This window comes from Pangasianodon hypophthalmus, chromosome 15 (assembly GCF_027358585.1).
Source record: "Pangasianodon hypophthalmus isolate fPanHyp1 chromosome 15, fPanHyp1.pri, whole genome shotgun sequence".
NCBI lineage: Eukaryota > Metazoa > Chordata > Actinopteri > Siluriformes > Pangasiidae > Pangasianodon > Pangasianodon hypophthalmus.
Genome location: NC_069724.1, coordinates 24,271,006 through 24,296,520, shown reverse-complemented (window position 1 = coordinate 24,296,520; position 25,515 = coordinate 24,271,006). Strand labels below are relative to the sequence as shown.

General features: G+C 38.0%; 1 protein-coding gene across 1 annotated transcript; it reads right to left on the bottom strand.

The window, feature by feature from the left end:
• Positions 1–1,295: 1,295 nt before the first annotated feature.
• On the bottom strand, positions 1,296–13,155 carry lman1 (lectin, mannose-binding, 1). The gene is made up of 13 exons (XM_034311525.2): positions 12,916–13,155; positions 10,470–10,624; positions 10,244–10,351; positions 9,935–9,996; positions 9,603–9,702; positions 9,233–9,356; positions 8,417–8,475; positions 8,012–8,144; positions 6,039–6,226; positions 5,878–5,948; positions 3,185–3,341; positions 2,496–2,617; positions 1,296–2,087 (listed from the first exon to the last, which is right to left on the bottom strand). The coding sequence occupies exons 1-13, from the start codon at positions 13,109–13,111 to the stop codon at positions 2,051–2,053; spliced, it is 1,512 nt and encodes a 503-aa protein (XP_034167416.1). The 5' UTR covers positions 13,112–13,155; the 3' UTR covers positions 1,296–2,050.
• Between the last annotated feature and the right edge of the window lie 12,360 nt (positions 13,156–25,515).

Below are 25,515 nucleotides of genomic sequence, written 5' to 3'. Positions count from 1 at the left end.
ATCATCTTCTACTTAATTCTTTTCCAAACAATTATTTTCTTGACAAATTGTTGTTTAAAAATGCACCACTTATGACAAAGTGTCACATATTTAATGACCAAATTCAGATGAAATGATTGTATATTGTGTATAAAAACAGTCAGGATAAATGCAGAGTTACAGTGTGTATTTGTAGAGCCTCCTGCGGGGAGGGTTTCCACCTCTGCTGTTTTTAATCATTAAGCGAATCCCGTACGCAGCTAATGAGGACGAGGAGAAGAGGAGCGTCACTGAGGCAGCGAAAGTGTCTCTTAATCCTTACATTTACACAATGTGTTACAGGAAGAGTGAATGAAGCGGAATGAGGGGGTGTGAACATGATCAGCGTTTACACAGCTCTCTCACCAGGAACCTCTTTTTCATTCATGACCAGGAAGAATAACGTGCCCTTCTCACAAAGGCTACAACTGAGGGTTTTTTTTGCCAGAAAGTCAACCATTTTCCCCCCAGAAACACCAGAATGTAGCGTTTAAAGTAGCGTAAAATGTTATATTAACCCATTATCATTCGTTTGTGCAGTAAATTGCTTTGGCTGGCTTGTTTTTTTTTTTAATAATAAAATGATATAGCATTAAAAATATTGTAAGTCACAACTGAGGGTGTCACTTCAGTGAATTAAGTATGTAATATTTAAAAAAAAATAAAAAAATATATAACACAAGCTTGTAAAGGGGTTTGTTTTATATACATCATCCAAAAACATTTCTAACTGGGAAACATCTGGAATAAACTCTGTCACGCTGCAACAGGAAAATAATCAACGATAGGATGGTGTGATGAAGCGGCGTTACTGTTACCACCTCAAAGTTGATTATTTTTCTATAACATAATGTCCCAAAGTGTTTTATTCCTCTTATACCACAGCAAGTTACCAATTATTATAATGTTATTCATTAAAGTACATCACACTTTTTATCCATTTGTAGTTACATTTAATATTCTGAAACAACGTAAGTTCTTGCTTACATTATAGCAGCTATAAATAATTGTTCCCTCACCAGCCTCTCTCTTTTCTTTTCTCTCTCGAACTCAATAATAATAATAATAATAATAATAATAATAATAATAAAAAAAAAACATGCAGCTTGTTTTTTGTTTGTTTGTTTGTTTCCGATGGCAAAGAAGCGTAAACTCCTCTGGGAAAACATAAAGCTTTACGTCTGACTGATACAAAGCGACAAAGCGCTGACACTGGAGACTCCTTCCATAAATGTTGAATAAACATCTCCTTACAAAAAACTTCACCACATCAATGATTTTTCTTTTTTAATCTGTTTATTATCAGTGGAGCGTCCGCCGTACACGTCCCCGTGAATGAGCCGTTACTATAGAAACGATAACGAGTGTGTTAATATAAACCCGGGATTTGCAGCTGCACTACTGACAGATCTGCTGGTATAGAGAATTAATCAACACCAGTCAGTATCTGACCAATCAGAATCCAGAAATGAACAGCGCTGTGGCTATCTCAATAAACTGATAAAGTTGTTTTTGGTAAAAGATATAAAATATAGTATAAAATGTAAGAGATATACATGTCGTTTTGTACGATGTGTGAAGGTCACAGAGGTCAGTGATAAATAACGAGACCACTCCTGTGGGTTTGTGATCTGTTTATGTAAATTGCTCTGAGAAAAAAAAAATCCAGGTTTCTTTTTTTTTTTTTTTTTGGCAGTTTGGCTACAAGGCTTCAGGAATAGACAGCATTTTCCCCTCTAAACAACTTGTGATATAAAAGATCATGGTTCTACAGTAGAGTGGCATCTCAGAGGGACAGTGGTTGGTTTCCTGAAGCGATACACACTGAAGTAGAAATTCATAACACTAACCCAATATATTACTACATGAAATTTAAGGGACTTTAAACCAAAACAGGAACACTCACTCATTTACACCCTGTACAATTCAGATCAAATTAAAAAAATACTTCAGGCTTTCAAGTAGAATAACTTATAACAATGTTGTTTTTCCAACAAAGCTAGACGACTGTGCTGCGTTCGGCAAAAGTTCATCAAAAGAATTTCTTCGCCGCTGCTTCCTGTTGGCTTCTGAAGAGAGAAAGAGAGATAGAGAGTTTTAAAGTATTTATTAGATTTAATAAACTGCATTAAAATGATCTAAAATAGCAGAATTTACTTCTCATATTTATTAAACGTGACAGTAAAATGACTGAAATCAGACCAAAAATTAAAATAATCACATCATATCCATTAGGATTGAGAGAATACAGTATGGATAATTACAACAAGCTGAAATTTCCTTAGCATATAAATATGTTAAGGAAATAAATTAATAATAAAAAATACTCTATGGAGTTTATTTCGTTTATCTACAAGAAAAATAAGCAGACTGAATCAGTCAGCGTGTACGTTTGAGATTTTGGTCTACGCTGAGCTGACGAATTTTGCCGCACTGCACGTCTTTCTTCGTAAATCTTGTTGGCAGATGAAACTCACTTGTACATGACGTATCCGAAAAACAGCAGCGTCTGAACGACGATAAAGATCACGAAGTGCACTGTGGAGAGACAGGGTGGCGGAGGAGGCGGCTCGGGACATTTCTGCTTCTCCGCTGGAGGCTGCGGAGGAAAAATTAACCACAGCAAAATAATTACTCACAGCGACGTCATGCGGCGTCTCACACACACACACACACACACGAATATCACCATCATTTATATCACTTTATCAAGAGGTTAAAAAAAAAGCACGCAAAAAAGCCACATTCAGGTTTTCTCTACTTTATGAGAATGAGTTATGATTCAGTAATCCACAAAAATACAAATATTTTGGACCAGCACATTCTTTGGAAAAATATCGACAGAATCAGAGAATAAGTTTGCGTTTAATTAGGTTTACATTCGATAGAATTTAGAGTTTCCACCCCTAGTTTTTGTTTATAATGTGTCAAAATTCTTATTTTTATTTACATGCAAATTTTATGCATTTCTATTTCTATAATATTATTGTATATTTGGAACCAAGTCTCAGCTCCAAAGCTCTTTTCATTAAAACTCTTTTATATGTAAACAGATAGATAGATAGATACTCAAATCTAATAGGACCTTCCCTTAAATATTCTGGATTAATATTTTTTCTTGATCATTTTCACTTCGTGTATGAAATATTGTGCACCGTGAGCTCACCGCGTTTCTCTGGATGATGTGCTCGACGTTCCTCTTGACGACGTGCAGATGCTCCTTGATGTCGTTAAAGTGTTGGACTGCCTCGTACGTGCCCAACGCGCCGGCGTTTCCCTGCTGCGCTGCACTCAGCTGCTGCACCGACACTGAAAAGCTGTTTCTATTAAACACACACACACACGACAAAATATTTAATATGTTTACATTTTGATCTTGTGTAGAAATGACAGAGAGATCCACTTTCTCAGGAAATTCACAATCACAGAATATGTACAGATAAACACCAAAATAACTCGACATATATATTTAGGCTCCTAAACCAGTTTATTAATAATTTTATGTTTAAATTTATTTCAGGATTTTAGTCCAGGCACTTCCTTTTGTGGGAAAAAAGTTACTCAGGAAAGGTTTTATGCTTTAAAAGTTGATCAATCAACAAGAAAGGTTTCACAGCGCCTCTAGTGGCCAAACACTGTCACTGCAGCACAACACTCAAACCTTAATACGCTGTGAAGCGAAATTCCTTAAACGTAAATCAAATGCAAATATTACAGCATGTTTTCCCTGATCTAATCCCCTAATCCTTCAAACTCCCCACACACACACACACAAAATTATTCCCAGAATCCACCTTTAAATTACACATCTAAATTAATCCCCCCAAAACCCATGTTCTCCTTCTTAAACATATTGCACACAATTACAACAAAAAGAATTAGATATAAAGAGATGGCATGCTTTCATTTAGCATCGTTTAATTTCACAGAAAATGTCATTCAAATCAGAACAGGGTCAGAAACAGGTTGTGTATTTCAGATCGAGACCTTCATTGAGGTGTGAAGAAAAGCGGAAATGTTTCTTCGAGATTTAAAACACAAGCAAAAAAAAAAAAAAAAAGACGAATAGTCACTAATGAACTTCAGGAAATCACTGATTCTTATTGTTAAATCTGGCTGCTTAAAAAAAGCCCAGCTGAATTCTGGATTCTGATTGGTCACAAGCTGTTGAATAATTTACAACACAGGTTTACATTAATACGCTCCTTCTAATACGTTTCTATAGTAACAGCTCATCCACAGGGACTTGTACAGCAGACATTATAAAAGCATTTATTTAACGTTTATGGAAGGAGTCTCCAGTGTCAGTGCTTTGTAACAGTCAGAGGTAAAGCTGTAACTTGAAGTTTTCCGACATCTTCAGGACAGAGGAGTTTACGCTTCTTTGCGGTTTCTCAGTAACACTAAACAAGCTGAGAACAGGAATTTGTTTCGCAGATGATCGGACAAGCGTTAGATCGCTCGAGACACACATTAAACCCTTCGTCTAATCTACATTTGTTCTAAATGACCTACATATGAAGCAAAAGCCTTTTTATTTCCACGGAGTGATTTTATCAGATGTACACTCGAGCCAATAGATTAATAAATTCAGCATTAGAAGCTTATCTTTACGGATTATTTTACTAATCTATACAAGATCAGAGAAAAATCTGCAACATAATTCAAACAATATGAAGTGGATTAACCCAAAAGAGCAAACCTTCACACTGAGTACTAACCAATAATACATTATGTAGTGAACAGCGAGAGTGGTTCAACACACAACGCACTAGACAGTGTGAAAAACACTTGTTTGATTTACACGTTAAGCTTCATACTAGCAACGTTCTCAGATTAGATTAACAAATCAAGCTAACTATACTAGCTACGTACACTCACCTTCATTCCAAGCTTCATTTTTTTATTCCTGACTCTTTCATTACAACGTTATAGGTTTTTCCTCCATTTTGTGTGTCAAACAGTAAACAGGAACTAACTGCAGGTAGGAACTAAGGTCATGAGTGGGGAAATGAAGAAACCTCGGATCACGTCGGACTCCGTACAGCCGTCTGGATCTGTCGCTTTGCGGCATCATAGCTAATTTGCATAGAAATGAGAAAATCTCAACGTAAACGTCGCTGAAACCGTGACATCGTGACTCCGTGTCGTATAGTGCTAAAGTGAACATACGGTAAGAGTCACTAACTAAAAGGCAAACATGCAACAGCCTTTATGGGAATTGAACTCACAACATAACGGTCACAGAAGAGAACGGTTCCTCCTCATCATCTTCAACATCATCATCATCTTCACCATCTTCATCTTATCATGAGTGAAACACAGCAGGTCAAAGCAAACAAAAGGGAGTGTGAGGGGGAGACGAGCTCCGATACTGCAGCTGCCCAGCTGGGGGTCTCTGGGGTTTATCATCCAGGGCAGGTGGGGGAGATAGCTGTGTGTGTGTGTGTGTGTGTGTGTGTGGAGGAGGATTTCACTTGAGGAAGTGATTAACGCTGGATTACTCACTGAGCTCAGACACCTCAGCTATTGGGTTTAACGCAGATTTATGGCGGCGACGTTGCCCTGGATTTCATTTCAGGATTTTTTTTTTTTTTTTTTGCAGATGTTCACGTGTTTATTTCATGTTTATAGAGCAGGTTTACCTCTGACTGTTACAAAGCACTGACACTGGAGACTCCTTCTAGAAAACGTCACAGTATCAACGATTGCACACGTTTTTAATCCGTTCACATGTTTTTATGAAGCATTGTGTGTTCGTGTCTTGCACTACTGCACTATTTTCACCATGTGTTTGTATTGTGTAGTTGTTGTGTGTTGAATTGTAACGCTGGAGACAGGACGCTTCATTAAACTCACCTTAACTCGTTGAGATTGCGCAGGACTTCCTGTTGATTTGTGATTATCGTGTCCAATTCCTGACTCGGACCCTGAACAAACATGAACACGATGATTTTTACACCACTATTCACTCGTCATCATTTCATTCATCTGACATTTCACCCCCCACCGGGTCCTACCTGCCCCGACTGGGCCTGTCCCGAGCGTTTGGAGATCTCCTCAGTGATGACGGAGACGTAGCGGCGCTGCTCGTCCAGGATCATGGCCAGCTGCCGGTTCAGCTGTTTAATCTCCAGGTGGATTCGGTTCTGACCCTCGAACACCTGACGGATCTCGCGGTCGCTCACGCTCTCGTACTGTTCCTCCACTGAGGAAGAGGAGAATTCAGATCACTGGAACATCGCACGCAGAGACAGTAGAATATCTAACACACTGTTAAAAAGCGACAGCACTGCAAACATGCCATGATGTGATGTATCATGATAACAAGCATCTACAGGACTGTTAGCATGGACATTTTAACTAGTTAACCAGCGCTAACTAGCAGTTCACTTCACTACAGTTAAGTCCATTAAAAAAAACATATAGATGAAGACCTTTAGACTTTTAAGACCTTTAATGCATTCAGAGGAATGTTTCGTCTTCTCTTCTCTTCTTTATTATGCTGCTGATCTTTCAGTATTTAACCTTGAATAAAAAACCTGTTTTGTCTGCTGCGTGTTTTGCTTGTGTGATGTTGTGTCTTTGGATTTAGTCACAGTTTTGAAGTACTGATAAACATTAAAACTAACTGATTTTCAAAATATGACAAAACATTTGTAAAACTGTAACAAAGTGAATACACAGACAGACAGCGAACTGAGGTTTCATTTTGTTTTTAAGGTTTTTCAGGGTGTTTTTACTTCATAATCTCTACATTCTTCCTTAAAGTTACAACCTCTTATGATCTGAAAATGAATAACACCATCAGAAATAAAAAAAAAAAAATAAATAAAACTCAAATGAAGCTAGTTTTGTTTCTCAACTAGCCGCGTTTCCATCGAAACGTTTCGCACATTTAAAACGAATTTCTGAAAAGTTAGCAAAAGAAAACGCGATGAATCTGCTTGAAAATTGAACCTGTGTTTCTATCGACTACGTTTGTGTGAAAATCTTGAAAATTTCCAAAACAGCAGCAGCATAATGGAAAGATTTAACATTAATGATTTATTCTGGTCATGGATTGATGTCACTTTTTTAATTAATTAAACTGAGAAAAAAATTCTTTCTTCATCTGTCCACTCACGTCTCTTACGTTATTTAATCGGGGAAAAAAAAAACAGTTTCCATAATTCTTTTTCACATCTTGCTGCATTTTTCAAACTCAATTTCAAGTGAATTTTGTGGCTCACATTTGAAAAGAAAAAAAAAAAAAAGGCTGGAAGGAAAAGAACGTACTGAGTATTTTGGAGTGATTTTCCAAAATTGGAGATTTGACATGCTGTCAAGTCATAATATAGTCATAATATTTCCAGTTTCGTAAGTAAGCCAGTCAAATAAATAGACAAATAAATAGATGAACAAACAAACAAACAAACATACAGGACAGCTATAATCGTTTTTACAATAACATTTAGTTTTCTTACCATCAGTGCCATGAAAAAAGAATTATGATGTTATTTTATAATGTGTATGATGAATCCTTTCATTCTTACTTTTAATTTTGCTAAATAAGTTTAAATAAGTTAAGTTTTTGTAACATGGCTTTGCCCTTGTCATGGTGTACATTCTTGCGTCTCGTCCTTACTGTAAAGTTTAAAAACCTTTTGGTAAAAGCGACATTTAAACAGAAATACAGCCGATAAAGACGAGTGTTCAGGGTTAACTCGAATTTGTCATTGTTAAATTAATTAAATGGCAGCACCTCTTAAAGACGTATTAGAAAAGAGAAAACAAAGCAAATGCATGATGTGTGTGTGTGTGTGTGTGTTGACCTGAACTTTAAGAGCTGTGTGCCACTATTGAAGCTTACTTTCCTAATTTTTCTCTAATTTGTCCATCACGTCTTCAGTGAGAGGGCTCTGTTGTAAAAGCAGGACTTCATGTTGGAGGTGGAGTGTGTATGAGTATGAGAGTGTGTGTGTGTGTGTGTGTGTGTGTGTGTGTCTCTCACAGGGCTGCCCATGGACGTCGGGGTGCTCCTTCTGAAACTCCTCTTTCTTTTTGTCCAGCTCTTGTTGGAAATTCTGAAATTCCTCCTGGTACTTGTCCTGCTCCTCTTTGGGAATCTCTTGTTCGGGTGGAGGCTGCGCAAAAAAAAAAAGAAAAGAAAAGAAAGAAACAAAACACACATTCAGAGTTCACGGGAGGCCTAGCGCACCACACGCGCACACACACACACACACACACACACACACACACACACACACACACACTTCTACTCCAATTACGGCCCACAAAAGAATGGAGTAATTGGTGAACACTTATGAAATAAGGACTGAGGGTTTTTTCTAACGTCGCTTAAGTGTGTGGACGAGTACTGAGCAGTGTGTGGTGGAGAGAAAAACTACAAGCGTACCAGGTTTTGTCCGGGCTCGGTTAATCTGAACAGCAGGAACGACAGGACGTCATGGTCATCTGGAAACATATAAACAACAAAATATCCAAAAATAAATCAACTGGAGCAGCAGCAAGTGAAAAAAAACACAGGTACATTTAACCAAAAAAAAAAAAAACTTCATTAATACGAAGTAAAAAGAAATGAAGGGTAAAATTAATAAAATAGAAAAATAAAAACTAATAAAATATATAAAACTAAAGTATTTTAACATGAAGTTCAAAGAAAATAAGAGTACAATAAAAAAGCCTTAATAGAATTTTAAAAAATTAATAAAAAAAAAAAAAGAAAAGAAGGGCTGAAAATTCATTAATAAAATAAACAAAAATAAAGCCTGTTAATATGATGTACAAAGAAAATAATAGTAAAATAAATTAATAAAATAAATAGAAGTAAAGATCTTTTATATGAAATACATAAATTTTATATAAGAATATAAAAGGTCAAGTAAAAAGAAAAATTTATAAAAATAAAGGAACATTTTTAATATGGAATGCAAAGAAAATAAGAGTAAAAAATAAAATAAAATAATAAATTTTAATAAAATAAAAGTAAAAATTAAAATGAAGTAAAAAGAATTGTAAAAGAAAATTGTAATTAATAAAAATAAACCTTTTTAGTATGAAGTACAAAGAAAATAATTATAGTGAACAGCTTACAGCATAAAGCGATATGCTTTTAAAAACAAATATTTATAAAAATAAATTCATTGCTTTTACAGAGATGTATATTTTTAAAAAAACACTTTCTGTGCAATTTCTCTTTTAGTTCTCAGACCTGCGAGTCCTCCTGTAGCAGCCGAAATGCCAAAATATCCTGTGGATGGAACGATCATGTTTTCCACTTTAGTACAGAATTCATAATCGTCTTTTTCCGGCGTGAATCCGTTATTGATCAAAACCTGGAAAAAACATTTATGAGAACAGAGAACAATTTTCCATGCGATAAGATTTTACTTCTGCGTTCATTTTCCAGTCACCAAAATGTGTTCAAATATTACAACTTTTTTTCTCATTACAAGCATTTATCAGAACAAAATACTGAATAGGCCACGCCCACAAGAGGCACTAGAGCGTTTCTAGTGTAAATACAGGATTAAATTTAAAACCTCGGACCTGAAGTCATTTTTAAGTGAAAAACTCGTTACCGTTAACGTCTTCTTGTAGTAGATGACTTTGGCTCGGATAGGATACGGTTTATTCCTGAAATCCCGGAGGCAGGTGCCCAGGGTTTGGGTCGAACCATCGCTGTGTGGGGAAAGAGGAAAAAAAAAAAAGAAAAAAAAGTGATTTATTAAACAAACACAGAAATCAAGCCACCAAGATCTGTTTGACTTCTGTATTACTTTATTCAAACAGATTGTTAAATATTTAATCATTGCTTAAGAACGTGGCCGATTTTGGGAGGGTGTGTTCACACACACACACACACACACACGTGCTTAAACACTCCATAAAACCACTTCTGGTGTTTACTTACTTCTGATGATCGTAAACAAGTTTGCCGTTGTTTCCCACGACGAGGATGACTGGATTATTTTTCTAAAAAGGCAGAACAATAGGAAGGAATAAAACACTGCGTGTGGCGCTGTTACAGGAAAATAATCAACAACAGGGATACAGATACATTTAATGCTGTGGAACAACCGTTTCAATCTCATACGAGTGAATCAAAGCATCACTGATTCATGTGAACGAGTTCATTAAATTCATTAATATCCATTTCCTCCATTTTACAAATAAATTGATTAATTGTGTGATTAAAATACAAAATGGCGTCCAGACCGACCTTTCCATCGTTGTCAAAGGAGTCAAAGAATATTCCCAGGCCGTTCCACTGATCAGCAGCTCCGTACACCGGACCCTCCAGACCCTGATTCTCCGTGTACCATATGGCCTACGCAACACACACACACACACACACACACACACACAGCTTTAAAACACACACAACAATTCAAATTCGATCATTCCTGCCCTCAGCGTATCATTTTTTTTTTTTTTTTTTTATGTACCAGTCCGTCAGCTCCGGTTCTCCCTCGTCCGGATATACGGAACGCCACCTCGGCCTCCCAGTGCTCGAAGCTCACCGGAGATTTGGTCCAAACCGAGCCCCTCTGACTGCGCAGAGACGGTGTGATCCGGATCTGATCGGCACTTGGGATCGCATCTGGGAACAAGGAAGAAGTTGGGCTGAAATAAGTGCGGCATACAAGCTCAGGAAAATCGTCGGGATCACGAACTATAGATTTAGACCTTGAGAAAAATGAGTAATTACATTTTATTTAAAAAAATTCTACCAATCAGATTCTTAGAACAAAATAAAAATATGGTTTGATGCTTTCCTTGTTCTGAGTGTCAGTAACTCTACGTTCACACACACCTGCACTTTTTCTACAAGTGTGCGACATGGATTTAGTTTATCATCGCTCTATCTGTGTGGGAGAGCAAGGAAAAAAATGTAAGCACAATTTTATCACTCTCTACGAGAAGCGATTGGTTTATCATACCCAAAAGGTCGTTATATTTCTGCTGACGCAGTTTTTTTGCACTATACCTCCGATTCTCTTTGCAGAACAGACAATCCTTGCAACCCACATCTCCTCTAATAATCCTTCCTCCATATTTTCTCTTATTTCATGTTTCCATACAAAACAAGTGAGTCATGTGACAGACAGCTGTCATGTTTATTTTCGTGAGAACACAGGATTTGGGGATCAGTCTCGTTCATCCGCAATCAATGATCATGTAGTGTGTGTGCCTCATCTGCAATCTGCAAACGATCAGGTAGAGGACACACACTACGACACCAAACACCAAACAAAGTCACGTAGTGCGAGTCGAGGCGAGTCGAGTCAGCGATTCTGAGATTTCAGCTCAGCTTTAGTGAGAACGTGGGACGTGTTGCAACAGAGACCTTTATCCCACAGGAGCATTGTCTCTGATTTAACTCTTTACTCAAGGAAAAACACACCCAGAGGAAGCAGTTTAATGTTCGTAGCTCAGATATTGACCCTGAGCTGTGGACAAAGCTCTGATAAGCAAGGCTTGTGATAATATGTGCATTAACCGTCTGACTGAACTCGCTGTTCAACATGCTTTAAAATCCTTCATGGCTGTGAAGCTGAAATATTTAACTGAAGGCACTTTCACTATCACTTTTCAATTACAGATGCATCAGAAAGCATTTGCTGTTGAATATCTGAAATCACAGCAAGCGATCAGAAGTTTTTCCAGATTTTCTACATTAAATATTGATGACAGATTTTTTTATTTTATTTTAAAGTTGCATCATTTGTCTATCAGTGAAAGTCATCGGCATGTTTCCCGGAAAATATCAAGCTCTTGTGATGTGACATCAATAACTATATCTGCACATGATCTGCACATGCCACAACACTGCTGAATTTTAAATTCTGGATTCTGATTGGTCAGAAGCTGTTGATTCATTTTCTATAACAGCAGCTCTGACAGTAGTGCAGCTGCAAATCACAGGTTTTATATCAATGCACTCGTTCTATATTAAACTGTTATGGTTTCTATAGTAACAGCTCATTCACAGGAACTCGTACGCTGGACGTTGAACTATTAATAAACAGATTTTTAAGGATATGTGTGCAATCGAATCATTTGTTTATCGTTTATGGAAGGAGTCTCCAGTGTCAGAGCTTTGTATCAGTCAAACAAAACAAAGACAAGATCAACATGAATGACTTTAGATGACAGACGGGTGTCAATCAGGTCATAACACACGCAGTATCTCAATACAAATTGTCATCAATAATGCTACAATCTGCCAAAGATTATAAAAAGGTTTACAGATGTGTAATGATGCAGTGTATTCACCTTAATGTGCACTTTTTTTTGTGATTTTGGTTTCAAGTCATTAAAAATCCTTCATTGGGTTTATAGATGTTCAATGTGTGTGTGTGTGTGTGTGTGTGTGTGTGTGTGTGTGTGTGTGTGTGTGTGTGTGTTGTGATAGCCCTTTTAAAGTGCTCTGATGTTAACATTTTAGGAATTTGTGACGCCTGACAGGAAAAAGAGGCTCATTACTCATTATTCATTCCTTCATAATCATCTCAAGCTTACTTTTATTTATTTTTTTAGTTGAACCTGTTATAGTTGTTGCCAGAATAGCAGCAAAATGCATTCAAACTAAAGGTATTTGTGGATAGGATGAGGGATAACTATTAAATCTATAATTAAACTAAAGTATAAAGCAGAAAAAGAAGTCACTGTGAACTTCCCCCAAGTTTTGTTCAACTTACTGCGCATGCGCAGTCCCAACAACTGCCCAGCATCCTCTCCTTAGCTACTCTCAGCTCAATTCTGAAAGTTTTGGTGAGTTTTTTGAAGCATGTACCGTGCTATTTTTTGAAGAAACAGGCATAGTTTGGTGAGAGAGCATCCTCAGGAGCAGCCATGATAAACTTAAACCAACAGGAGAGCTGAACTTACTGCCAGTGTGAACCCAAAACGGGATCATTCCGTCGCTCTGAGTCAGGTGAGGACCTTTAAAGCTGTATTTATACTCGAAGCGGCGATGCGGCGGCTCCTCGGTCGCTGTTTCGCCCCGAACCGAGCAGTAAAACAGCGCTGAAACGAGGAGCAGACATCGCTGTGCAGGCAGGAGCTTCGCCATGGACACCGCCATCTTTTCGGACCTGTTTGGCTGCTGACGAATCGCAGCCGCGCGCACGGCATGACGGGAAACACCCGAAGGGCCAACAGGGCGCTCTCTGATTGGTCGGAAGCGAGCGCGCGCATTCAACTCACCCGAACGGTTACGTGTACATATCATTATACCAATATCAGTATTATTATTATTATTGTTATTATTATTTTATTTATCTATTTTAAAAAAGCTGTTTTTTATTTGTGTTTGGGGCATTTTAAAATATTTTTGACAATCCCATGGAATATATAATATAATATAATATAATATAATATAATATAATATAATATGTAAGGAACTCCTATAGTTGATTATTTTCCCATAACTGCACATCCCGAAGTGTTTTATTCCTCTCATACTACAGCAATGTGCCAACTATTCTATTATAGTTATATTTAATGCTGTGGAACGTCCATGAAGCAAGTTAGTGATGTTATAGCAGCTATAAACGGTCTTTCCTTCACCAGCCTCTCTTTCTTTTTTCTCTCTCTTAAAGTTAATAAAACTGAAACTTGCACGTTGCCCAAAAACCGCAAAGCGGAAACTCTTCTGTCCTGAAGAAAGTTAAAGTTACAGCTTCATCTCTGACTGTTACAGAGCACTGACACTGGAGACTCCTTCCATAAATGTGACATAAACATCGCCTTACAAGATCAATGATTTTTTAATCTGTTTATTATCAGTGGAGCTTCCGCCGCTGTGAATGAGCTGTTGCTATAGAAACGATAACGTATTAGAACAAACGCATTAATATAAACCTGTGATTTGCAGCTGCGCTACTGTCAGAGCTGCTGTTAGAGAAAATTAATCAACCAATCAGGATTGATGTTGGTTACGTGGAGAGAAGTGAGAACAAGAACTAACTTATTTCGTGGATGTTCCCCAACCCTAAATGTAACTCTAAATGGATAAAAAATATGACATGCTACTCTTTAATTAATAAAAAGTTGGCAAATCGCTGTGGTATGAGACGAATAAACATTTGGAGACTGTGCTGTAATAGGAAAATAATCAACTTCAGGGTTGCAACAGTAACTCTGCTTCATCACACTACCCTGTTGTTGATTATTTTCCTATAACAGCATGATTCTGAGTGTTTTATTCCTTACATATTATACATTTCCCTATCTTGAGGATATGTAATGCAAAGCTGAGACAGATGTTTAGGAATTCTTGAATGAAACTGAAATCAGTTTCATAACTTTATGTTATCTATTAAAGTTAACGCAAGGAAAAAAAATATAAATATAATATAAAGCTGAATCAATTCAAATCAGGTAGGAGGTGTGGCCTAAAATGTGAAGGCGGGGTTACACATTAGAAGTGATTTTATAGCTACCAATTTAAAAATCAGTAGCTACTGATTTTTTTCTGCCAATTTTTAAAAACTTTTTGTACAAATGGTGTCATTTGAGTTGCGTCTGATGATTTAGATGATGATAAAAATGATGTGTTAGCTACATTAACCTTGAAGCTACAGCGCAGAACTAAAGAAGGAGACGGTGTATACCAAATCACCAAATGTGTCAGCCGATCGACTATGTTTGGGGTAAGTGGGACATCGTGTACATTTAATTTTTGACTTCTTCTAGCAACATTAATAAAGGAATGCAGACAGCAACAACCTTATTTACATGTCCATTTAAACGTCGTTGCTCTGGAGGCTGAGGCTGACCCGGGCGGTGTCGTAATTAATGTTCGATGACAAAAACAACAGACAAAAGAAGAAAAAGAAGCCTGTCCTTATCACAGGAAGAGGTTGTGAAGAGTGTGTGTGTGTGTGTGTGTGTGCTGTTTGGCAAGAAAATTTCTACAAAATCCCATCTGGAAGTAATTAATGGACAAGTGATTGGTGTACAAGGGCCAGGTTTAAAAGAGCTCAAATATTTGTTGAAGTGGCCCTCGTTCCTAATTCTATCTCCCAGGCTGTGGCCCTCATTATTTAGACCTGCCCACTACGGAGGGAACAAAACGAGTGAAAGCAGACGCCCCCCTTCCCTCTTCTCCGCTCAAACAGCATCAGACTAATGCTCAATGAGTTACTGTGAACAAATAAAGACATTAATGAGGTAATTTTATTAGCGAGGCTCATCTAGCCCCGCCCCTCCCCAGGAAATTAGGGTTTCACTCGGCTTAATTAATACCTTTAAAGGGATTAAGAGCAAGCGGCGAATTAACCGCTCCCAAAAAAAACCTCTCTCTGAGAGGAAAAAAAAACATTGTAACTCCTCATGTGTAATTACAGGACAGTGAGAATTATACTGAGAGAGAGAGAGAGAGAGAGAGAGAGAGGGAGAGAGACAGATGGTGAGGGAGACAGACAGACTGTGAGAATTCAGATTTAATGAGGAGAAAAAACACTCGATTGTACAGACAGACAGATAATGAGAGAAAGACAGGCAGAGAGAAACACAAACCGTGAGAGAGACAGAAAGAGAAATACGTACAGACCAACTGTGAGACAGACAGATAGACAGTAAGAGAAATAGACAGACAAGTAGAGAGAGAGACAGACAGTCTGAAAGAAAGACAGAGACACACAGCCACAGAGAGACTGACTGATAGAGAAAGACGGTCAAAAAGACAGAGACAGATGGTGACAGACAGAGAGAGAAACAGACAGACAGTGACAGACTGTGGCAGAGATAGACTGAGAAACAGGACAGAGAGAAAGACAGACAGTGAGAGAGTGATACAGAGACAAACAGACAGTGAGAGAGTGATACAGAGACAGACAGTGGGAAAGACAGACAGTGAAAATTCAACTTTAATAAGGAGCAAAACCACTTGTTTACACTGAGAGAGATGGAAAGACAGATAGTGAGAGAGACAGACAGTGCAAGAAACAAACAGACAGACAGACAGTGGAAATGAGGGATATACAGAGAGGGACAGGCAGTATCAGACAGACAGACAGACAGACAGACAGTGACAGGAACAGAGAGAGAGAGAGACAGAGTGCAGAAGAAAGACAGTTAGGAAGAAATACAGGCAGTGAGAGAGAGAAATAGACATACAGTGAGAGAGACAAACAGTGATACAGAAAGACAGACAGACAAACAGATTAACAGAGAGAAAAAAGTGAAAACTTGCTCTGGTTTTAATTAATGTGTGATCTTGCACAATAGTACACACACACACACACATAACCACCCATCCACATGGTCTTCTAGTTTAAAAAGACATAAAAAGACACATACATACACACACACACACACATACACACACACAAACACACACACATAATAGCTAGCCTGGGCTATAAAGGTGAACTGAGTTGAGGGCATACAACTCAATTCACTTTTCAATTCAATTTAATTCACATACATACTAGCAGAAGTAGTGTAATGAGATTGAGGTATGTAATGTCCTGCTAATTACAAAAATAACAGCTAGTCAATAGAAGTGACAGAAAAGTTAGCAACCTCTTTTAATCTTATGTCCTGTTAGCAGCAGCTAGCAAACTTTAAGGAGTAAAATATACACAAATATGATATAATGACAAGCTGCTTAAGTGAATATAGTAGCAATGCTTCAAATATGTTGTGTTAGCTTCTGTTTTGGACAGTTTTACACATTGAGAAGTAAAGTTTCATCATCTTTTCAAAGTTTCAGCATTAAACTGTTTTGAGGAAAGAGGAGAATTCATCCAGAGTCTTTCAGCTTCAGTAAGGGGCCGAGTTTTTTTCCCCTTCGTTTTGTCTTCTCTAATTGGAGCTGATGAGCGACTAATTGGTGGCTTTTTTTTCTCCATAGAGCAAGACAGCATGAGCAAAGTTAATGAGAGGCTTTGGATGAATAAAAGAGTCCTCTTCCAGCAGGACGGGGGGATGGAGGAAAGTTGAGGATATCCTTTTGTTTCTGGCTTTCTCTCAACTTTCCCCTTTCTCTTGCGTGCAGGTATCTGAAAAGCGAGTTGGGAGCACAGAGGTGAGCACTCGTCCAGATAAAGGAATCCTTTCTGTATTGTTTTTTGGGGTCCTTCGTTTTTTTGGCGTGGTTATAAATAAGGAGTGAATGAGAGAGAGAGAAAGAGAGAGAGAGAAGCACACTCTCCTGAATGCACTTTAGTGAGGATGAATAGTGAGAAAAGGCTTCACACAGGACCGTGTTGGACCACTTCAGCGTAATGTTTGAATACATGTGCTCTCTCTACGGCTTTGTCTCTCACACATACACACACTCTCTCACACACACACACACACACAAACACACATATACACACACACGCACTGGAGGTCCCTTGTGTGTAACATTTTTAGGTTAAAACACACAGAGGACCACACTGAAATAAAGTAAAGCAAGGCGTATAAGAAACTCTGCTTGGAGGTTCTGAACTTCTGACACCCTAAAGGTCCAATTATATAAAATTCCTCTCTTGTGAAGGTCCAGATTAGCAACTAGCACGACTGAATGACATTAATACTTTAATAGGTTCCCAAGTAGTGCAACAGAAAAACTTTCAGAGATTGTGAGTTTGAATCCTGACTTGGGAGTCAAACGTGCAATATTGGCTGTGCTGTCTGGGTGGGAGGGGCAGACTCGCTCTCTCCTGTCAATCACACTGACAGTAGCCAATCGTGTGTGTCTGTGAGCTCATGTATGCAGAAGAGGGCGGATAGCACTTTTCTTCGAGTGGCTTATGCTGCCCTGTAATGCAGCATGAGCAACCATTCAAAAAGATGCGGTCGCCTGATTTCACGTGTCTCACATGACGAAGCACGTGTTAGTCTTCACATTGGGAAGAAAAATGGGGAAAAAATCCAACCAAAGAAAAAATGTAATCTTTCGTAATCTTTAAACATGACAGTTTGTTTTGTGTGTTTTGTTTGTGTTGTTTTGTTTCATAGTGGTGCTTCCCATTACCACTTTTGTTTAGCACCATGAACTCTGAACAGATCAGACGTCTGTCTTCGATTACGATCTGCGAAGAATAAACATACACTTCTCTGTCCATTCTGTCCAACATTCTGCTTTCATCATCAACTTTTTTTTATTTAAAGAAGCCATGTTGTCTGTTCACTAATCAGACCAGAGAGGATAAATAAAATGAAAAGGCTGTGAGCTAATGTCTCTAGCTCTTTCTGCTGGAGCTACACTCTGGTCGATGAGCTTCCTTCAGCTAAATGTTAGACATAAATGAATGTAATTGGATAAATTACAGCAGAGGCTCCGCTACAGACGCAGAGAGTTTACTGGCTCGTCATTTTTCTAAAACATCCCTTTCAACACACTGTTTCATTTTACAGTATACACTTGTGTGCTATACAAATAAAATTGAGTTGAAGAGGAACACATGACACACACAGTACATCAGATGTTCTAACATTTCCTTCAGAAAATCGTAAATATTGGCACCTTCATGACTGAAGCTCGTGTTGGCTACCATTCATGTAGTTTTCCTTTTCAATCTGTTGAATTCACTTAATACCCACAATTCACTTAGAACAAGTATTAATATATTAGTTTTCAACAATTATCAGACAATACTAGTTTTTTTGCTAATGGATGAATTGTTGCTTATTCACTTAATGACAAAAATAATAACATGATTTATACGAGGGTGAGTCAAAAGAAAATCTTACAAGTGAGACATAAATTAGACCTGAATCAAATTTTTGCCAATTAAAAAAATTAAGGTTTTCAGTTGACTCGTAATTATATGATTTTATATTACCAACATGATAAAAACAAGTAATATTGTTAAAGTAACATAATCATGAAGGAAAATCATGAAGGATTTTCCCAATCAAAAATATGATTCTGTATCACCAACACAATGTAAATAAGTAGCGAAAAAACAAAATCATGTTAAAATAAGATCACTAAATCATGTTGAATGGCTTCATCAAATCATTTCCTATTTGCCTGATTAAATTATATTGAATATATTTAAACTTTTTAAATATTTTGTGTTGAATCAATGCAAATTTATTCAGCTCTGTTAAAGTGAACAATATAAAATTGATAAACACACGCTTTTGAATTTGTAAGGATAGAAAACCTTCCCATTATTCCAGCGTTAAAGTGTTCACTCAAGAATGAATTCTAGCTTAATCATAATGAATCAGTTTACTGTTATTATAAGCTTCTTGTCTGTTACCTAATTATCTCATGTGTGATCTTTGTTTATCGCATGTGTCGTGTTGTTATTTGGTAGTTTTGTGTAAACGCCTGTTGCTTTGTCTATTTGTGAACAGGAAGAGATGTCGTCGTGGGGTTAAACCTCTGCAAACCCACCATGAGATCAGAAAAAAGAAAAAAAAGCAAACACCTTTAAGACCTAGAAAACCTTCACATGTAAGGAGTAACGCTACACTCCTGTCCACCTCATTTTCCTGAAAATCCACCTCTTGCTTTATCACTTCCTCTCGGTCTGTGGTCGTATAATTGGCTGGCCAAATATTTGCCCTGGCTAATTTGTAGTGTTATTCTCACACTAAGTAATCCATTAGCTCTCAACAGAGTGCATTGTGTCCAAGCAGAAAGGGACCATTTGCATCTCCTTTGTCATTTAAATGTCACGTTTCCTCCTCGCTGTGAGACTTAACTTCTTAATGAATACCTGATAAAAACAAAAAGAAAGTAAACGGAAAGAAAAAGGAAAGTAGTTCAGGTCAAAGCTAACATGTTGCTAACAGGAGAATTATATATTTATATAATTTATAAATCCTAAACATTAACATTCATTAACCCAGTGTCTAAACGGCAACGGGACTTGTGTAGAAGGAATACATACACAATCATTTTAAACACTGAAAATTATTGACTGAATCTGGACAGTTGAAAAGTTGACAGTTTCCCCAATTTCGAGTGAGCCTGTGTCCACTGTAGCCTCAGATGCCTGTTCTTGGCTGACAGGAGTGGAACCCAACGTGGTCTTCTGCTGTTGTAGCCCATCCACTTAAAGATTTGCTGTGTTGTGCATTCTGAGATGCTTTTCTGCTCAACACGATTGTAAACAGTGGTTATTCAAGTTATAGTAGCCTTCCTAACCACAGCACAAGTTCTTTAGAGGGTGATGGGTGTCAATAATTTTGACACATGGTTTTAGGAGTTACTGTTAGAATTTTGTTCTAGTTCTGAGGTGCTTTTCTGCTCACCACAGTTGTAAAGAGTGGTTAATCGTGTTACCTTAGCTTTCCTGACCACAGCACAGGTTCTTTAGTGGGTGTTGGGTATCAATAATTGAAGGGTGCCAATAATTTTGTTCACACTACATTTCATCTTAGTCTTCTAGATGACCAGTCGCAGCCAGTCGATGCCGGGTGACCTCAGCTCAGGGGTCAGAGGCCACACACTCTCTCTGGAGTGTCCCTCATTAGCCATTATCCTGGATCAGCAGGGGCGATTGAAAGTGAGTGTTTGTGTCCTCGCCCCCCTTGACCCCCCCCAGCCCCCCACCCCCCCTTCGCCCACCCCGCTGAGCGAGACGCCCCCGAGGGCCGCCGTAAAGCCCAAGTCCTTCATTCAGGAAGCTGTCAATCTGTGGCTGAACAGTGGGGACCGGGATAAGACCGGCCTGCGTTGTTTGTGTTACAACACCGTGTGTTTGTGTTCGAACAGTGAAAGCAGCGATTGAGCTAAAAGACGCTAATCCTGCGCCCCTTTTCCACACCACATTAACCTCGTCTCATTTCCATAGAGCGCTAATTACAGGCTCGGACAAGTCATGCTAATTACAGGCTCAAAACACCAGATTAGGAGCGTGTTCAATCCTGGATAAAGGGTTTGTGTAACACATTCTGCCAAGCTCATCTTCATCAAGCTTTATTACTGCACTTCTAATTCTCTAATAAAATTCCTTATATTCAAATAGAATATCAGTGTGCTTGTTCTAATATGTTACAGTTTCTATAGTAACGGCTCATTCACAGGGACTTGTACGGCAGACGCGCCACATAAACGTTTTTTTTACAAAGTTTTGTGTCAGCACTTTGTAACAGTCAGAGGTAAAGCTGGAACTTTATGTTTTCCAGCATCTTCAGGACAGAGGAGTTTATAATTTGAAATTTCTCGGTAACATGACAAACTGCATTTTTTTTGTGTTATTACCTTAAAGAGAGAGAAAAAAGAGAGGCTAGTGAGGGAACGACTGTTTATAGCTGCTATAACGTAAGTGAGGACAGGAAATAAATTGACGTTCCACAATATTAGACGTAATTATACTGGGATAAATAGTATGATGTCATTTTTAATGAATAAAAACATTGCAGTTGGTGATAAATTGCTGTGGTATAAGACGAAAATGTCATCTGAGGTTGTGATGTTATTCATAGAAATTTTTTCTTTTATCCTTTTTATCCTTAAAAATATTCTTCAGCCTACTAACCTTCTTCAACCTTCTTTTTAAATATATATAGTTGGAAATAATATTTCCAAATGACATATTCCTCTTACACCATTTGTCAACAATTGCAATGTTTTTATTAATTAAAAAATGAATTTAATGTTGTATAAATAATTTAAATTTGCCTTCCCTTAAAAAAGACAACTAAACAACTAATTTCAGTGTTTTCTAACTTCTATCCTTATGTAATTTATCATATAATAGTTTGAAAGGTATTACAAATAAGAAAGCAAAAAAAAAAAAATTCTCCCAACAATGTTATTATTAAAAGTTATTTAATTTAATTGTAATGTGAGATTGGCTCCATGTAATGTATATTTATATAATGTATTTATTTTATTTTATATACTTACCAGTTAGTTAGTTAGTTATGAAAGCAGTTGTTAATTGTGGTTAATTTTTTTTTTTTCTGCCACCTTGTGGTCAAAACTCAAACTTCTCCCTGTTTCAGGATGATGAGGGAAATCATGTGTAAGTGCTGCCACCTAGCGGTTAAAGTTCTTTACTTCATTCAACTGGAGCCGAGAGGTAATACATAAAAGATTAAAAGTTATGAAAATTACTCTCAGAAATAGTTTTAAGGTTTGCTTATGACCTAAAAATTGTTAATTTTAATATTATTAACCATTGAGTAAACATTAGCTCACCAACAGACTGAATTCTAGATTTGTTTGAGTTAATAATATTAAATAAATATTTAATAAAATAAATATTTAAATACATGCATGCACAGAAATTCATGTCTAAACTGTTAATTTTTTATCAGTTAAATATATTAACTTTTACTCTTGAATACTTGAGTGTGTTTAAACGACTTTTTACTTCTATAGTACCAGTACTTTTACTTAAGTATGTTTCTTTGTGCTTTTTCCATCCTTGAAAAAATGTTAGAAAATTTCTCAGAGCAATTCTTAGCTTGAAGTAGACTTAGACACGGTACACTGATCAGCCATAGCATTTAAACCACTGACAGGTTTAAATCTCGTTACAATGGCACCTGTCAAGGGGTGGGATATATTAGGCAGCAAGTGAACACTCAGTTCTCAAAATTGATGTGTTGGAAGCAGGAAAAATGGGCAAGTGTAAGGATCTGAGTGACTTTGACAAGGACCAAATTGTGATGGCTAGACGACTGGGTCAGAGCATCTTTAAAACAGCAGGTGTTGTGGGGTGTTCCCGGTGTGCAGTGGTTAGTACCTAACAAAAGTGGTCCAAGGAAGGACAACCGGTGAACTAGCGACAGGGTCATGAGCTCCCAAGGCTCACTGATGCACGTGGGGAGTGAAGACCCGTCTGATTCGATCCCACAGAAGAGCTACTGTAGCACAAACTGCTGAAAAAGTTAATGCTGCTCTGATAGAAAGGAGTCAGAACACACAGTGCAGTGCAGCTTGCTGCGTATGGAGCTGCGTAGCTGCAGAGCGGTCAGAGAGCCCATGCTGACCCTGTCCACCACCACAAGCTCCTACAATGGACATGTGAGCATCAGAACTGGACCATGGAACAAAGGAAGAAGGTGGTCTGGTCTGATGAACCACATTTTCTTTTACATCATGTGGACGGCCGGGTGTGTGTGCATCGTTTACCTGGGGAAGAGACGGCACCAGGATGCACTATGGGAAGAAGGCAAGCCGGCGGAGGCAGTGTGATGCTCTGGGAAATGTTCTGCTGGGAAACTTTGGGTCTTGGCATTCATGTTACTTTGACACGTACCACCTACCTAAACATTGTTGCAGACCAGGTTACACCCCTTCATGGCAACGGTGTTCCCTAATGGCAGTGGCCTCTTTCAGCAGGATAATGCTCCCTGCCACACTGCAAAAATTGTTCAGGAATGGTTTGAGGAACATGACAAAGAGTTCAAGGTGTTGATTTGGCCTCCAAGTTCCCCAGATCTCAATCCGATCGAGCATCTGTGGGACGTGCTGGACAAACAAGTCCGATCCATGGAGGACCCACCTCACAACTTACAGGACTTAAAGGATCTGCTGCTAACGTCTTGGTGCCAGAGACCACACACACCTTCTGAGGTCTTGTGGAGTCCATGCCTCGACGGGTCAGAGCTGTTTTGGTGGTACAGACGGGACCTACACAATATTAGGAAGGTGGTTTTAATGTTATGGATGTTTGGTGTAAGTGCTGAGGCGGCTTTTACACCAAACTGAGTATTAAGTGTTAAATACTCACACACGTGTACTCATCACTGATGTGAATGACATTTTTCTCTTCGCCGGTTTCATCCTGAGAGTGTTCATTTTCTATTTCATCCTAATCACTCTGATGTTTGTGCAATGGAAATGAAAATGTTGCCTTTTCGACTCATGCAGAAATCACAGCCGTGTTATTCATGTCTCAGTGGAAAATAAAGTTTTAGATGAATTCGGCGTTTTAACAAGACTCACGGCTCATTACTGCGGGATCGAGATCAGCTGGGCGTGAAATGATGTGGAGGAAGAAAAAAATGTGGAGAAAATGGACGAGTGCTTTTACATGTTGAAAATAAATGGTGTTTATTTCAGGGAGGGAAAATCAGCCGAGTGTGTTCTGACTGGATTTCATTTACGACTTTAGAGTGAATACTCTCAGGATGCTGATGAATAAAAATGATAAAATAATCTTCAGTTGCATGTTATTTTTATAAATATAAGACACACACACACACACATACATATATAGGACCAGTGAGAGAATTATAGGACAGTGTGTGTGTGTGTGTGAGAGAGAGAGAGGTGTGTCAGACCACCATCACACTCCACTCTCAGACCACTGGAATATTACTTCTTTCATATTACATCCACACTATCTGAAAGAACTCTTAATGAAAGTACCGTAGATTTCCATCATAGCGCTCTTATAAAGGTCACATTTTGAGTTGGACCCCTTTAGTTACCTGGTTTTCATCTGACTGAAGAATGTATCAAGAATTTTACTGAGGAATTGGATTAACGTTAGCTAAAATGTTATCCATGTATTATTATGGATTAGCAGTAAAAGACAGGGTGTGCTATATAAACTAATACTTTTAAAAGATGGTGTAACTCAAGAAGGTCCTTATGGCTTGGCGTCTTGTCAGTGGCACTGACACACACACACACACACACACACACACAATTATCATAGAATCTCTGAGCATTTATACTGGAGATGAACTGAAGCCGTACAGCTTCTTGATGTCTAAAACTTTGTTGTTTGTGCACATGTTCAACACAAGATGTTTTAGGATTACAACATCGAGGACGTCGTCGTGACGCCCTAAACTCATTTGTTAGCTGAACACAGTTAGCTAAACATGTCCATTATAGACAACTCATCAGGAAGAACGTGACCTACATATCTTGCATTAGCTAGCTAGTTTCTGGAATTTAGGCAAGTTACGTAGGTTTGTTTAAGCAGCACAAATTAGGCAGGTTTATATTACAGCACAGGACCTCTGTGCTAAGCGCGCTTGCTAACTTGGCTAATATCGATGATTGGCGATTGATGAAATAGTTTTTGTTGTCATGGTAACGGTATATTTAGTCAGATTTGGCTGATGATGAATAAACCTGCAAGAAAAATCAGTACTGAAATCCATCTCGAATGTGACTAATGTGCGCTAGTTTGCTAGCTATTAAGTTGGTAAAGCTAACGTTAGTGATATTTGGCTATTAGAAATTCATTAGCCAAGTGCTATCATGTGAAACCATGGTAACCAGGACTATTAGCATCTAAAGAACAGATGTCTTCGATGTGAGGAGTAGATATAACTGCTGTGGGTGTGTAAATGAGTGAATCGTTCATGATGAATCACGAATCATGAATCAAATCCCAAGTGTTCACCTTCCATAATGTTATTTGTAGCCTAGCAAATGATTCGTTCAGACTAATAATCTGTAGCATCTAACAAACTGATGTGTACGATGTAAGTTTTAGAAATAACTGCCACGGGTGTGGAAATCAATGAATCATTTATGATGAATCATGAATCAAATCCCAAGTGTTCACCATCCATTGTGTTACCTGTATTCCAAAGGATTCATTCAGACTACGAGAG